Source organism: Macaca mulatta, chromosome 14, assembly GCF_049350105.2.
Source record: "Macaca mulatta isolate MMU2019108-1 chromosome 14, T2T-MMU8v2.0, whole genome shotgun sequence".
In the NCBI taxonomy this organism is placed as follows: Eukaryota; Metazoa; Chordata; class Mammalia; order Primates; family Cercopithecidae; genus Macaca; species Macaca mulatta.
Genome location: NC_133419.1, coordinates 73768924 through 73782272, shown reverse-complemented (window position 1 = coordinate 73782272; position 13349 = coordinate 73768924). Strand labels below are relative to the sequence as shown.

Sequence of the window (13349 nt, the reverse complement as noted above, 5' to 3'; positions counted from 1 at the left end):
GAGAGGATGTTTAGTGGCTCAGCTAGCTGTCCTTGTTGCATCACGGAAGCGATATCCCTGCAGTCTGCTTACTCCCTCACTCCACCTCAGCCCCTAGAGGGGTGAGGCATGAAGTCATTTAGATTAACAGAGCCCAGAATGTCAGAGGACAAAGGCCCTCAGAGATTTTCTAGCTCAACTCCTTTGTTAAACAAGTGGGGAAACTGAGACCCAAAGAGGGGAATGACTTGTCCAGGGTTACACCATGAGCTATTGGTTGGTCAAGATGAGACCCCAATGTCTTAGTCTTTTCTCTCTAACCCCCACACCTACCCTTCCTCAGTCTGTGAGCTGAGTGGGGAGGATGAAAGTACACAGGCTCTGCCACCAGAGCTCTGTGACCTTAGGCAAGTTACTCTCTCTTTCTGTGCCTGATGGGCCTTTCTGGGCTCCTTCAGCTAGAGGATGTATGCATTTCAGGATTGGTATGAGACAGGGGACCATATGGGGCTCTGGCACACCCATGACACATTCTTCTGGAGTGACAACTCTATAGGAAGTATAAGTGGTAAGGAGAATACTTTTTTAGTTTAAAAAACAGCTATATTTTAGAGTAGAAGACAAAACTTAAAAAAATAAGAGGCTTGAGATCAATTTATCTCATTTAATAGAAACATTTGAAGATTTCTGAATTAAGATGATATCAGGGGCTCCTGTTTACTTCCGCTGGAAGTCAGTGGGCCAGTGGATTGTGGTAGCAGGAAGCAGCCATGTGATTCAGGCATTGGGAGTCACCTCGGACCACTGTCTTCATCCTTGCCTTTTTACCTAAAGGGAAATAGCTAATAAGAGACATCCTGGGAAATGCTATCCATGTATGCCTTTTTTTTTTTTTTTTTTTTTTGAGATGGAGTCTTGCTCTGTTACCCAGGCTGGAGTGCAGTGGTGTGATCTCAGCTCACTGCAGCTTCCGCCTCCCGGGTTCAAGCCATTCTCCTGCCTCAGCCTCCCAGGTAGCTGGGACCACAGGCATGCGCCACCATGCCTGGCTCATTTTTTTGTATTTTTAGTAGAGATGGGGTTTCGCCGTGCTGATCAGGCTGGTCTCGAACTCCTGACCTCAAGTGATCTGCCTGCCTTGGCCTCCAAAGTACTGGGATTACAGACATGAGCCACCGTGCCCGGCCGCCATTTTTTTTTTCAACATGTACTTTTTTTTACAACGTGCACTTGTACCAGTATGATACTACTACTAACTATCCTTCCGTGTATGTGTTCTGGAGTTTACCAACGCTGTTCACATGCTTGGTAACTGATTGACTGTTATTCCTAACTTTAAATTTTAGGTAGTTTATAAAAGTTCATTGCAGTAAGTTAAAACATTTTAAAATGCTAAAACCAAGGTTAAGGGGGTAGAGCTCTTATCCCGTTAGATCATCAGAGCAGCCTTAGGAGCAAGGCAGGACAGAATTAGGGCCTTATTTTTCAGACCAGAAGCTGAGCCCAGCACTGCACTGACCACAGTCACAAAGTAAGACAAGCAGAACCCCAGCTGGGGTCCGGACCTTGTGTCCTTCAGCCAGTGCTGCTCTCTCCATATCCCACCTACCTCTCCAAATGCCTGTGTGACCTCAGCCTCTTTCCCCCAGGGAGCCTACTACACACAGCCGGTGTATGCTGCCCAGCCTCATGTCATCCACCACACCACGGTCGTCCAGCCCAACAGCATCCCCTCTGCTATCTACCCGGCACCTGTTGCCGCCCCCAGGACCAACGGCGTGGCCATGGGCATGGTGGCAGGCACCACCATGGCAATGTCAGCAGGTGAGGGCAGCTTCTGCATCAGTGTCCATCCCTTTCCTCTATCAACTCAAAACGGAGCGGAGAACACAGTCATAGAATCAACTGCAGCGTAGCACAAGAGATCCTGCGCCAGGGGGTTGGGAACCCAGAGGAAGGAGCCTCTAAATCTGTCTGTGGGGATGAGGAAGATTTCACCAAAAAGGGCATATTGAGCTAGGCCTTAAAGGGTGAACACAGACTAACTAGAGAAGTGAAAGAGGGAAGGGCGGTGCAGAAGGAACATGAATATGGCATGTTCACAGAATGGAGGAATGGAGCCATGGCCCTTAGGAAATAGGGGCTTGGAGTTGGAAGGTGGCTGGATCACTGGCAAGGATAAGATGGTGGAAAGTCTTGAACACCTTGTGGTACCTCTGTTGTGCACAAAGGGGGTCAAGCAGGGCAGGGATGCAGTTAGGTTTAAACATTCTCTGGCTGCAGAGTGGAGACAGGATTAGAAGGGGTGATTTGGAAGCAAGTAGCTCAGTAAGGAGGTTGTCAGTGTACTTTAGGGGAGAGAGATGATGCTAGCACTCCAATAACAGCAGGGGCACCAAAAAAGAGGACACAGGGGGCAATGCTCTTTATTAGGCAGGAGCTTAAGAACCTGTGCAATAATTATAATAATTATGAGGGATGAGACAAGCAGAAGTCCCCAAGGACCCTTTTTTTTTTTTTTTTTTTGGAGACAGGGTCTTGCTTTGTCACCCAGGCTGGAGTGCAGTGGCACGATCTTGGCCTACTGCAGTCTTGATCTGCTTGGGCTCAAGTGATCTTCCCACCTCAGCCTCCCAAGTAGCTGGGACCACAGGCATGCACCACCACACCCGGCTAATTTTTGTGTTTTTTTGTGGAGGCGGGGTTTCACCATGTTGCACAGGCTGGTCTTGAACTCTTGGGCTCAAGGGATCCACCCACCTCAGACTCCCAAAGTACTGGAGTAACAGATATAAGCCATTATGCCTAGCCTAGAGACCCAACTTTTAAAGAACCAGGTAGGATACCATCTGAGGTAAGAAAGTATAAGGGGTAGAGTGAGCATTTGGATTTTATTCTGCCCCTAACGTAAGGGTATGGTTAAGGCCTCTTACTCCCCAGATCAAGTTGGCAAACTGTTGGCAAACTGACTCAGTGTCAGCCTTGTTCAGGTCCTGGGAACCCAATATCAATAGATCAGATCAGAACACTGTCCTTAAGGAACACCTAGGTTAGTGTGGGAAATACAACCACACACATCACAATTACTACTCAGTATGATTGTGCAGTAAGAGAAGCATACAAGGAAAAGTAAAAGGAAGGCTGGGCATGGTGGCTTACACCTATAATCCCAGCATTTTGGGGAGGCCGAGGTGGGCGGATCACTTGAGGTCAGGAGTTTGAGACCAGCCTGGCTAACATAGCGAAACCCCATCTCTACTAAAAATTAAAAAATTAGCTGGGTGTGGTGACGGGCACCTGTAATCCCAGCTGCTCAGGAGGCTAAGGCAGGAGAATCGCTTGAATTCAAGAGGCAGAGGCTGCAGTGAGCTGGGATCGCACCATTGCACTCCAGCCTGGACAACAGAGCGAGACTCCATCTCAAGGAAAAAGGGAAAAGGAGGACTTAGAATAGTGATTGATTCTGTCCTCAAGCATCAGAAAAGATTCTCCTAAGGAGGTGAAGTCTGGCAAGGTGGAGAAGGGCGGACAGCAGTTCATCAGGAAGGTGAGGGAGATGTGGGGGATTTGGGCAGAGGGAGCAGCCATGTGAAAGACTGTAGCTTCATCCTCTTCGTTCCTGTGTCTGGTACAGCCTCGTCAGGTTACTCTTTTCTCTCTGGATGCTCAGGTACCCTGCTGACTACACCCCAGCACACGGCGATTGGGGCACACCCTGTCTCCATGCCAACATATAGGGCCCAAGGAACCCCTGCGTACAGCTACGTGCCCCCACACTGGTAAAGCCTGCAGCCCATCCAAGTGAGTGTGGCCAGGGTGAGAAGTGGGAGGGGGGGATACATACAGGAACTGCCTCAAAGTCCCTGGTTTGGGTCTGGCGCACAGGTGTCAGCTGGGGCAGGTAACAGCTGTCAAGTTATCAGTTGCTTTCCTGCTCCAAGGTCCATAATATCACTCTTAATAATAGCTATCACTTCTGTTGACTGCTTGTTGAAATCTAAATAAGAACAGAAATAATAGTAGCTATCCCTTTGTTTATGTTATCTCATAATCCTTATAGTTGCTCTGAAATAAGGATCATTAGCTCCATTTTACAGATAAATATGTAGTTCAGTATCACTTAGCCAGTAAAAATTAAGCTAGGGCTTAAACTTCAGTTCTCTAGTACTGAATTCTGTGCCATTTACCTTATGGTCTTCAGATTTCTTTTAACTTTGGGCCCCATTCTTCAAATGAACTCTTACCTAGATCATATGTTAGAGCTTTGATTGGAGCTGTTTGGAGGCTTTGGGCTGACCCAGGCCACTGGCTTCCTTGGTCCCCTCAGCAGCTCCTGAGGCAGTGACAGTGAACCATAGTGCTCCAGGGATGTCACTTTGAAATCCTCTGGCCCACCACATCATCTGGCCTCCCCTATCTCCTCCAGGGTTCTTGGCACCAGAGTACAACAGCTTCCACAGGCAGGAAGCGGGCAGCTTCACTAGGAAGTCACAGAGGCTCCATTGAGGGCTCCCAAGTTGAGGGGAAGGGGTCCAGAGGTTTCCTTGAGGAAGCCTGGAATATCACTGACACTGTTTGGGGCCTCTGGAATATCACTGACACTGTTTCTTTCCCCTTTCCCTCCACAGATCTGGAGTCACACATTGTATGCAACTACTCAAGTCTTACACCGGTGCTGGAGCAGTTCCCTAGCAGCACCACCTCTATTTGCAAGAAGAGACAACGGAAGTGCAAGGGTCACTTTATGCATCTTTAATGGTTTTGATTTTTATTTTTGGTTTTTGTAAAAGCTGCTTTTTCTAATCTCCTGCCTCTCCCCGACTGTACCCCTCTTAGCCGCTGCCCTTCCAGCTCTACCCACTTCCTCCTACCTGACCAGGCCATGTCCTCTCTGCTCTTCCCTAAGTGTCCTGTCCCTGGGGATCCCAGTCTAGAGGCAAGCAGAGAGTAGGGTTTATTGCAATGGTTCATCTGAAGGCTGGATTCCATTTGAAGAGCATAAACAGATGTGGTCCAGGGTAGGAACTCAGAGCTGTTGAGCAGGCTGCATCTCTAGGGGAGTGTTCTGGTTGTTTTTCTTAAGCAAGATTAGTTCAGGACATTCCCATGTCCTGGACACAAATGAAATGTCTCCTGAGAACCATTGCAACAGACCAAGAACAAAACCACCTGAGTATGTAGGAATGTTATTAGCAGCTTAATACCCCAGGCCAAGAACCTGGGGAAAAAAGTCTTTAGAATTTGGGGGAGGGTGGGGGGAGGGAGGGCATTGTGGGGAAGGAGAGGGGAGAGGGGAGAAGGGAGCAGTGTTTGCCTCATGGCTTTGGTTTGAAAGGTCTCTGGTCAAAGCATCTGGCCCTGGACCTTCTGATTTGCACAGTGATGTTAACTGACCTGGCACTTCCTCAAAAGGTGATTTTGACCTTAGACCTGCCAAGCAGCTGCAGGGTGGTGGGATCCCGGCATCCCGAGGCCTTGGAAGGCCAGATGCCCTGTGTCATCCAGACTTCAGCCTCTGAGCTGTCATGGACCCACTCTGATGAGGAGCTTCCTCCTGACTGGAGTGGGAACCTAGGGCATTTCTCTCCCTTTCCTTTTGCCCTTCCCAGTGCCAGGACTCACCTGTCTGACTGTAGAGCTTGCAGGCAGGCCAAGCTCTTGGTTACCTGTGCCATTCATGGCCCAAGTGAAGGAACCATATTCCAGGTGGGTGCTGGCAGTTCTGAAGGTCAGGATAGTGAAGGAAAAGCAATAGCAATAAACATTTCATAGACTCATGGAACTGAAGGGACCTTAGCAATCATCTCATCCATTCCCCTATTTGGCAGGTGAGGAAACTGAGGCCCAGAGAAGAGGAAAGGACTGCCCTAGACCTTACAGTAAATTAGCATTAAATGCAGCCTTCCTACCTAGTGGGCACCTTGCCTACAAAAATGTACCTAGGGACAGATTGGCTTGGTTTTGTAAAAATTAAGTCGGCAGCGCCCATACCTGGTGAGTCTGGAACGGTCTCTGGGCTCCTGTTTCTGCCCTTTTCCTCCACGGACTCCAAAGGCGGGGGTTGAAGACTGGGCAGAAGCTACATGGGGGCAGATGGCAGGAACAGAAATGGCAAATGAAGAAATAGCATTTGGAAATTCTGTGAAGACATCTGGAACTTTCATCCTGTACCTGACTCCACCTCCAGGAGAAGGAGCAGGTGGGCTGGCTGAAAAGGAGAGGCCATACTTTTAGGACAGTAGCCCCTCATCCCGAGAGGAGAGGAAGAGGAGGAAGAGAGTGGGAGTCATCAGGAGAGGAGGACAAGGATGAGGCCCAGGAGACAGGCTCATCTGGGAGAAGAGGGACCCCTGGGACCAGGAGGTCCCTGCTAGTCTCAGCCAGGAGCCTGGATTGCCCAGGAGCAGCCTCTGGCACCCAGCGCTTGGCTGGGCCAGCAGCTCCTCTGGGGGTGGGGCACGAACATTTCACTGTACAAAATGGGATCATTGACAACATTTGGGACTTTAAAAAACTGCTTTCATTTTAAATTCACGCAAACTTGGACATACCCTTACCCCTACCCCCCATGTCTCCCCAAGGGAGGGAAAAATCAGGAAACCCTTGGGTTGGAAGGAGCTCAGAAGCTGTCTAGCCATTCCCAGGAGGGTAAAGCCCATCAGCATCCTTGGTCTAGAGCCAGGAGTTTGGGGGCCCACCTTCCTGGGCTTCCAAGGAACTTTAGGACCAGTAAGAAAAAATTCAGCTTTTCTAAATTGTCTGTTCCGGGGTGCTGATGAGGTTTCACTTTAAAACAACAGAAAGTTTTCCAGTGTTAATTCACTTTTTGCAAATACCTCCTCCCACCCGCTTTGGTTTTGTAAAGGTGGGTAAAGGTTGTTCTGGATTATGTCATACGTGTTTGAAAAATGCCAAAATAATAATAATGATAATGATGATAATAATAATAGAAACCTTTGGATTTGTCAGGTGCATCACAGAGTTCAAAGCACTTCACAGCCTTTCATGTACTCGCCCTGAGAGGGATGGGATCACAGTTATTACAGTCAATTGACAAATGAGGAAACAGGTTATGGAAGGGAACAGGCCCACAGTGAACAGCATGCTGGTCTGCCAGGCTTCCCAGAACCCTGCTGCCTCCATGTGGGCTGGGGTGGAACCACAGAGAGGAGAAAGGAAGAAGAGGAGACCTAGGAATGACCTTGTAACTTTTGTTCTTTCTACACCAGTAAGTAAAACTAACAGCTGGACCTCAGAGTTCACAGAACAGTTGAACATAAATTATCTGGTTTAACCCGATGAAACAGAGGTTATTTCTCCTATTTGATCCATAAGGAAATCAAGGCTTGGAAAAGTCAAGTGACTTGCTAATAAGTGACAGAGCCACTTGAATCCCAGGCTGTCTGCTGTCTCGTTCCCCTCCATCTGATCCCCACACAGGCTCACGTACTAAAGCATTTGTGCTCTGTGCCCTATCTTAGCCCCTACTATGTAATTCAAGAGCAAAGGGAGGCCCCAAGGTGAAAATAGGGCACTGAAAGGCTGTGGTCTGGAGGAGCCTAGGTCCAGCACCCCTTTTTCAGTATGAGCCCCAGTTCAGCCGGCCTCAGCCTCTTGCTATGATGGAGATCCACAAGCCTGGCCAAGCTTGGGGAGTCACTGCAAAAGGACTGAGCCCAGGAGAGCGGGGGCAGTCATGTGCCTCTGGTAGGAAGGGCACAGTTACTGGTAAGGACACAGAGATCTAGTGGGAAGTACCATAGGTATCCTCCAAAGATTCTAGACGGCGCGGTGGTCAAGCGAGATAAAAAGTCAGAGCTGGAAGGGCCCTCTCATTGAAGGCAGGCAAGCAAGAGAGGACAAGGGATGTGGCCGCCGACAATGAGCACAGCACTGGCCCCAGAATGCAAACCCCTCCCTCCTCCTCACGCCACTGCCTCTCCCCAGGTGTAACACCCGTGGCCAGGATCGGGGTCCAGATGGTTCCAGTCACCAGCCAACCCTTTTGAATTCCTCTACTTCTTCTACCTGACCCCCTCTCCTCACTGGCCTGGGGCCGAGGAAGTTTGAGTCTGGGAGCTGGATTGCCTGCAAATAGTGAAAGCCTGAAACATAATGGTTTGCCGTGTTTTGAAAAAAATGCATATTTAATTTCTTCCTCATGAGATAGGAGTTGCTGTTCTTTCTTACCTGGCAATGACTCTAAAAATGTATATCCCCTTTCCTGAATATCTAGCAGGGACATACACACCGTCCAGAGCTTTTTTGGTATGCAAAGTACTTTGACATTGGTTGCGAAAGTCCTCCATTTTACAGGCAAAAAACCTAAGGCTCAGGAGGCTTGACACTTGCTAAAAGGTCACACAGCTTGTAAGTGATTCTTCAAATCCTCTGCTCTTTCTGCTGCCACCTGCTGGGCCTCTTGGCAAGCATGAAGGGAGGGGCTCACTGTACTTTATAGAGAGTTGGGAAGCCCAGTCCTCTGAGCTGAGCGTATTTCTATGAACTGCTTTGGGCCAGGACCTGTAATGAGCCCTGGGGAGGGACCCAGAGGCACATCTAGCTGGCAGCACAAGGAGGATGAGAATTTGCAACTAAAGGCCTCACTTGGACAAAACACTTTGGGGTCACAATGCCCAGGACTGAAGACATGTTCAAGGACAGCACGAGGCATCTTTCTACTGGGAGACCCATGTCCTTGGTAAGCATGCACACCTGGCTTCCTATCCCCTGAGAGCCTGCCCACTGTCCAGATCCAGTGAGTTGGTACTTCAAGAGGATCTGGTGTAGCCTTGGCCAAAAGCATACAGACTGAAGTCTCTGGGCTTGCTTTTCCCATGGGTGAGGACCAGAACCAGACTCTGAGCATCCTTACCCCTGGCCACCCAGATTGTTCCAAATTTGAGGTACCCCGTTCCCAGAGATCTGGGGGTCCTTCTTTGGAGGGCTTACTTTGTTCTGATGGCCTTCAGAAAGGAATCACATGAAGTATAAAAGGACAGGCCCCTTGGTCACCAAGTTTTGGCTCCTCATACAGATAGGACTCATCCAGGATTCCAGTGAGGCACTGGCTAAGCTTCCATATCAAATTCCTCAGCTTTGTTCTGTGCCCAGAGTGAACTTTGTCTTCTATATCACCATCTGTATCAGAATCCCTCCTCAATTGCAGTTAAGTGAAAATACGTGGAAGTCTGCTTTTCTATCCTGTATTCTCCCACATCACTACTGGCTGTGCAGCCTCTGCTGCTTGCCAAGTTTGGGAATCCAGAGAGGGGCAGTAGCAGAGTGGGCCAGTGGACCCATCCGCAGAGCTGAAGAAACACACCACACTAACTGATGGGATTCCACACCAGAGCCTCTGAGCGCAGGCAGGCATGCCCGGTGGGCTGCAGGGTTTGTTCTTTACTTATCCATCTGCCCCTCTCCTAGAAAACTTGTTTCTGAAATTAGGCATTCTATGGTTCCAGGGCCCAGCCTTCAAAATTCCTGGCAGGCCAGCTTCAACATTCCATGGCCAGCCCTGCCTAAGCCAGACTTGGGTCCCGGTCCCTCAGTTTCTCCAGTGGATATATGCTGTGGTGCATGCTGTTAAGTCCAACCCAAAGGCCAACCGAGGCACACAGGAATTGGGACTGGCTGCCACAAAGCTAGATAGGGACAAGACAGCACTTTCTTCCCTGTGGCCACATGGATAGTCCCTGGATATTCTTGCTGTGGTAGTGAGGTCCTCTACCCCATTCCAGCCACTGATAGTGGGAGGATTTTCCTTCCTGAGGAGAACAGATGTAACAGCTTTGCAGATAAGTACCAGCCCACAGGAATCAAATGGGTGAAACCCACTTTGGGCCTGACCCCAGCAAGACCAGCATCTCCAGGCCCCAGCCTTTCTCCTCAGGCCTAAGAGTCAGGGAAAGAGGGGAGACTGTCCCAGAGACCACCTCCTGGGGTCAGCCAGATAGTCTGGATCTATGGCGTGACTCAAGCTCTTCCTTACCCAGGGGGAGGTAAGGCCAGGCCTCTGGCAACCTGGAGTTGTCTGTAATAATCTTGAAAGGCCCAAGGGCCTGTCCCCATCCTGATTTCAAGGCATCTCCTTCCCTGTTTCATACCACATGACAGAGAAACCTGTTCTCATGGCATGTAACATCCCTGTGAAGACAGCGTTGTATATGATTTTGTATTTTTTAATTCATTTTAATCTACAGGTTGGAATCTAATTTTTAAATTTTATTGGAACTCACATTTTAAAAAGAAATAAAAACATTTAAAATAATAACAATAATAATAATAATAAACCTTTGACCGGTGTCTTCCAAGTAGTTTGATCAAAGAATTTATAGGTGTTTTCAAAACACAGTCCAGAGTGTAAAGATTGGAAAGCCCCATGGCCTCGCTTGTGTGTATGAAGTGTAAATCTGGTTTTGTTTTGTTGTTTTGGATTCTTTTGGGTTTTTGTTTTGTTTTGAAGATCAGACAGTGATCACTCTGAAAGATTGAAGCCAAGAATTTGTAACTATGATATTTACTGTAAGCTGTAGAACACTCAATAACTATTAAAAAAAAAAAAAAGTTTCCCAAAAAAAAAGTCTTAGGTGACTAGACTGAGTGGTTCTTGGGGAGGGAGGCACAGAGGACTGTCCCGGGCCAGTGAGTCCCTTGGGCTTCTCCCCAAGTTGATGCTAAACTTGTTCTCAGCAGTCAAGAAAAACCTGTGGTGCATCTCACAGCTGATCTGACAAGGGTCTGTCCTAAGGGTCTCACAGCTGCTGGGGAGCTATAAGGGACAACTTCAGCACCTACCCTAAGTGTGTGATGTGGGAGCACAGTGAGGCCATTCAGAGTTGAAATCCATAGAGCCATCTGCTCAATGAAGCTGACATCTATCGAGTGCCTAGTGTGTGGCTGGCGCCTGCTGCTCATGTTGTTCGGTCCTCACAGCACAGATGAGGTGAGCCCTGTTGTTAGCACCATCTTAGATGGGGAAGCTGAGGAGGGTAAGTACCTTGGCCGAGGGTACAGAGCTGGTGAGGCGCAGAGTTAGAACTCACATTTGGCATTTGGTCTGACTCCATAGCCCACGCACCAAGCCCCATGTTCTGCCTATCTCAGAGTAAGCAAGGCGCAAGTTGGTGGTGGTGGTTGTTTTTGAGACAGTCTCACTCTCACCCAGCTGGACTGCAGTGGCGCAATCTCGGCTCACTGCAACCTCCACCTCCTGGGCTCAAGTGATCCTCCCACCTCACCCTCCTGAGTAGCAGGGACTACAGGTGCCCACCATCACTCCCAGCTAATTTTTGTATTTTTGTGTGTGTGTGTGTGGAGGCGGGGTTTCACCATGTTGCCTAAACTAGTCTTGAACTCTTGGGCTCAAGCGATCTGCCTGCTTCAGCCTCCCAAAGTCCTGGGATTACAGGTATGAGCCACTGAACCCAGCGCCCTGAGCTTTCTTAAAAGATGGATTTGTCAGATGGGAAACCAAGGGGGACTTGGTGGTTTGTGGTTACAGAAAAAGGACAGCTGAGAGACTCTGGTGCCTTCATCCAAAGCAGTCCCATCAAGTGCTATCAGTTTTGCCTCCTAAACATCTGAATCTCTTATCTCCCCTCTGGGTGAAGCCACTGCCCTAGCCCAGGCACAGGCTTCTCTTCCTGGTTATCTGTCCATTCCTTCCCAGGGCCGGGCGCCTACAGTTCATGCTTCATAGCTGTATCTCCAAGAACTCAGCCTCCTTACCTGGAGAGGAAACAGGCCAAAAGAGGCCAAGTAGCTTGGCTCACACTGCAGCTGGAATGAAAACTTAGACCTCCTTACTCTCTAATGCCTCTCACCAAATCTCACCCTGTGCCTCCACCCAGCCTCCCTTCCTGTCCTTGATCCAATATGAAACCCACCCAGTGTCCGAGGCGGCACCTCTGGCCACAGGCATTGTTGGGGCTGAGTCACCATAGTCAAGTTTATCCGGTGCAGGAAGGGATTTTCTCCCAGAGGCTCAGCTCCAGGTCACAGTGGAGGAGCTGAGGGCCAGGAGGGGAGGTGGAGACTTGGGTCCCAGCTCCTACCATTCTGGCCCATAGGGAAGAGGGGTGGAGCACAGAGGTCAAGCTCAGAACTCTTCCCCTCAGTGGTCAGCCCAGAACCCCACCCTGTCCTCCAGCTCCCACCTCTGCGTGGGCCTCTTGAACTCAAGAGCTGACAAAGCTTCAGGGATTTAGATGGAGCAAGCCAGAAACGCTTCCAGGTAAGGGTATGGGCCCTAAAGACCAAGGACATCAGACACACTCCTACTTGAGCCCTCAGCTCTTCATCCCACTCTTGCAGGCTAGCCTCAATACCCCAAGGGACAGGTGAAGAAATAGGCCAGGGCCATACCTTTCATCAAGCAGAAAATTGGAGGCGGGGGTCTGGAGGAGAGCACAGTGCTTACTGTGAGGGGGCGCTCAGCCCTGGCCTGGAAGCCTGCACCCAGCCCCCGTGCACCCTGGCTTGCATGTGTGTGTGTGCCTCTACCCAGGCGAGACGGGCAGGCTGCGGAGAGGGCATCTCGACCCCACAGCCCAGCCTTCCCCTGGGGAAGGAGGCCGAAGGCCAGCCAAGATGGAGAAGGCAGACCCTGAGATGCAGCTGAACAGCTGGCAAATAGGGACTCCAAGCACACTCTGGTAGCCGCAGGAAATACTTCCTTGGGTACACTGGTGATGCCTGCTAGTCCCCTACAGTGGACACCCTGTCCTACACTTTGGCATCCTTTTCTGCTCCAGAACATCCCTCCTGATGTCCACCCTCTGTTTCCTTTCCCTCTTCTGGTACCAGTGAAACATCTGGATCTTCAGAGGTGTCCCTCCCCTTCCTGCCCACCTGAGAAGCCCCCGAGAGAAACACCTGTGCCCTAGGTACCCAAGGAGAGGTCAAATCCCAAAGCACGTCTACCCAGGGCAGGAGGAGGACCCCAACTTGGTTTCTGCCTAGGAGAAAGGCCCCTGCCCTCCGTGAAGCCAGGCCTCCCACAGCCCCAGCATGGCCGCCCTATAGCTGCCCTGTGCCAGCTGCAGGCAGACCAGGGACTCCCACAGGCTGGTCCTCTCCACACCTCCCCAGGTTCCATCAAGTGTCATTCATGGCCGGGCGCGGTGGCTCAAGCCTGTAATCCCAGCACTTTGGGAGGCCGAGACAGGCGGATCATGAGGTTAGGAGATCGAGACCATCCTGGCTAACACGGTGAAACCCCCGTCTCTACTAAAAAATACAAAAAACTAGCCAGGAGAGGTGGCGGGCGCCTGTAGTCCCAGCTACTCGGGAGGCTGAGGCAGGAGAATGGCGTAAACCCGGGAGGCGGAGCTTGCAGTGAGCTGAGATCCGGCCACTGCACTCCA

General features: G+C 50.1%; 1 protein-coding gene and 1 long non-coding RNA gene across 7 annotated transcripts in view; one reads left to right on the top strand and one right to left on the bottom strand.

The window, feature by feature from the left end:
- Positions 1–10564, top strand: part of FAM168A (family with sequence similarity 168 member A) — a 198735-nt gene extending 188171 nt beyond the window's left edge. For 4 of the 6 annotated variants that reach the window (XM_015115123.3, XM_028832839.2, XM_028832838.2 and 1 more), the window contains 3 exons: positions 1629–1803; positions 3650–3780; positions 4608–10564. In XM_015115123.3, the coding sequence (XP_014970609.1) occupies positions 1629–1803; positions 3650–3762 (288 nt within the window). In that variant the 3' untranslated portion in view covers positions 3763–3780; positions 4608–10564. The remainder of the gene's footprint in view (positions 1–1628; positions 1804–3649; positions 3781–4607) is intronic. The other 2 variants (NM_001194786.3, XM_028832840.2) reach the window with 2 other exon arrangements.
- LOC144334367 (uncharacterized) lies at positions 616–3960 on the bottom strand. Its single transcript, XR_013404119.1, has 2 exons — positions 3824–3960; positions 616–807 (listed from the first exon to the last, which is right to left on the bottom strand). It is a non-coding gene; the product is annotated as an uncharacterized LOC144334367 (long non-coding RNA).
- Positions 10565–13349: the final 2785 nt, after the last annotated feature.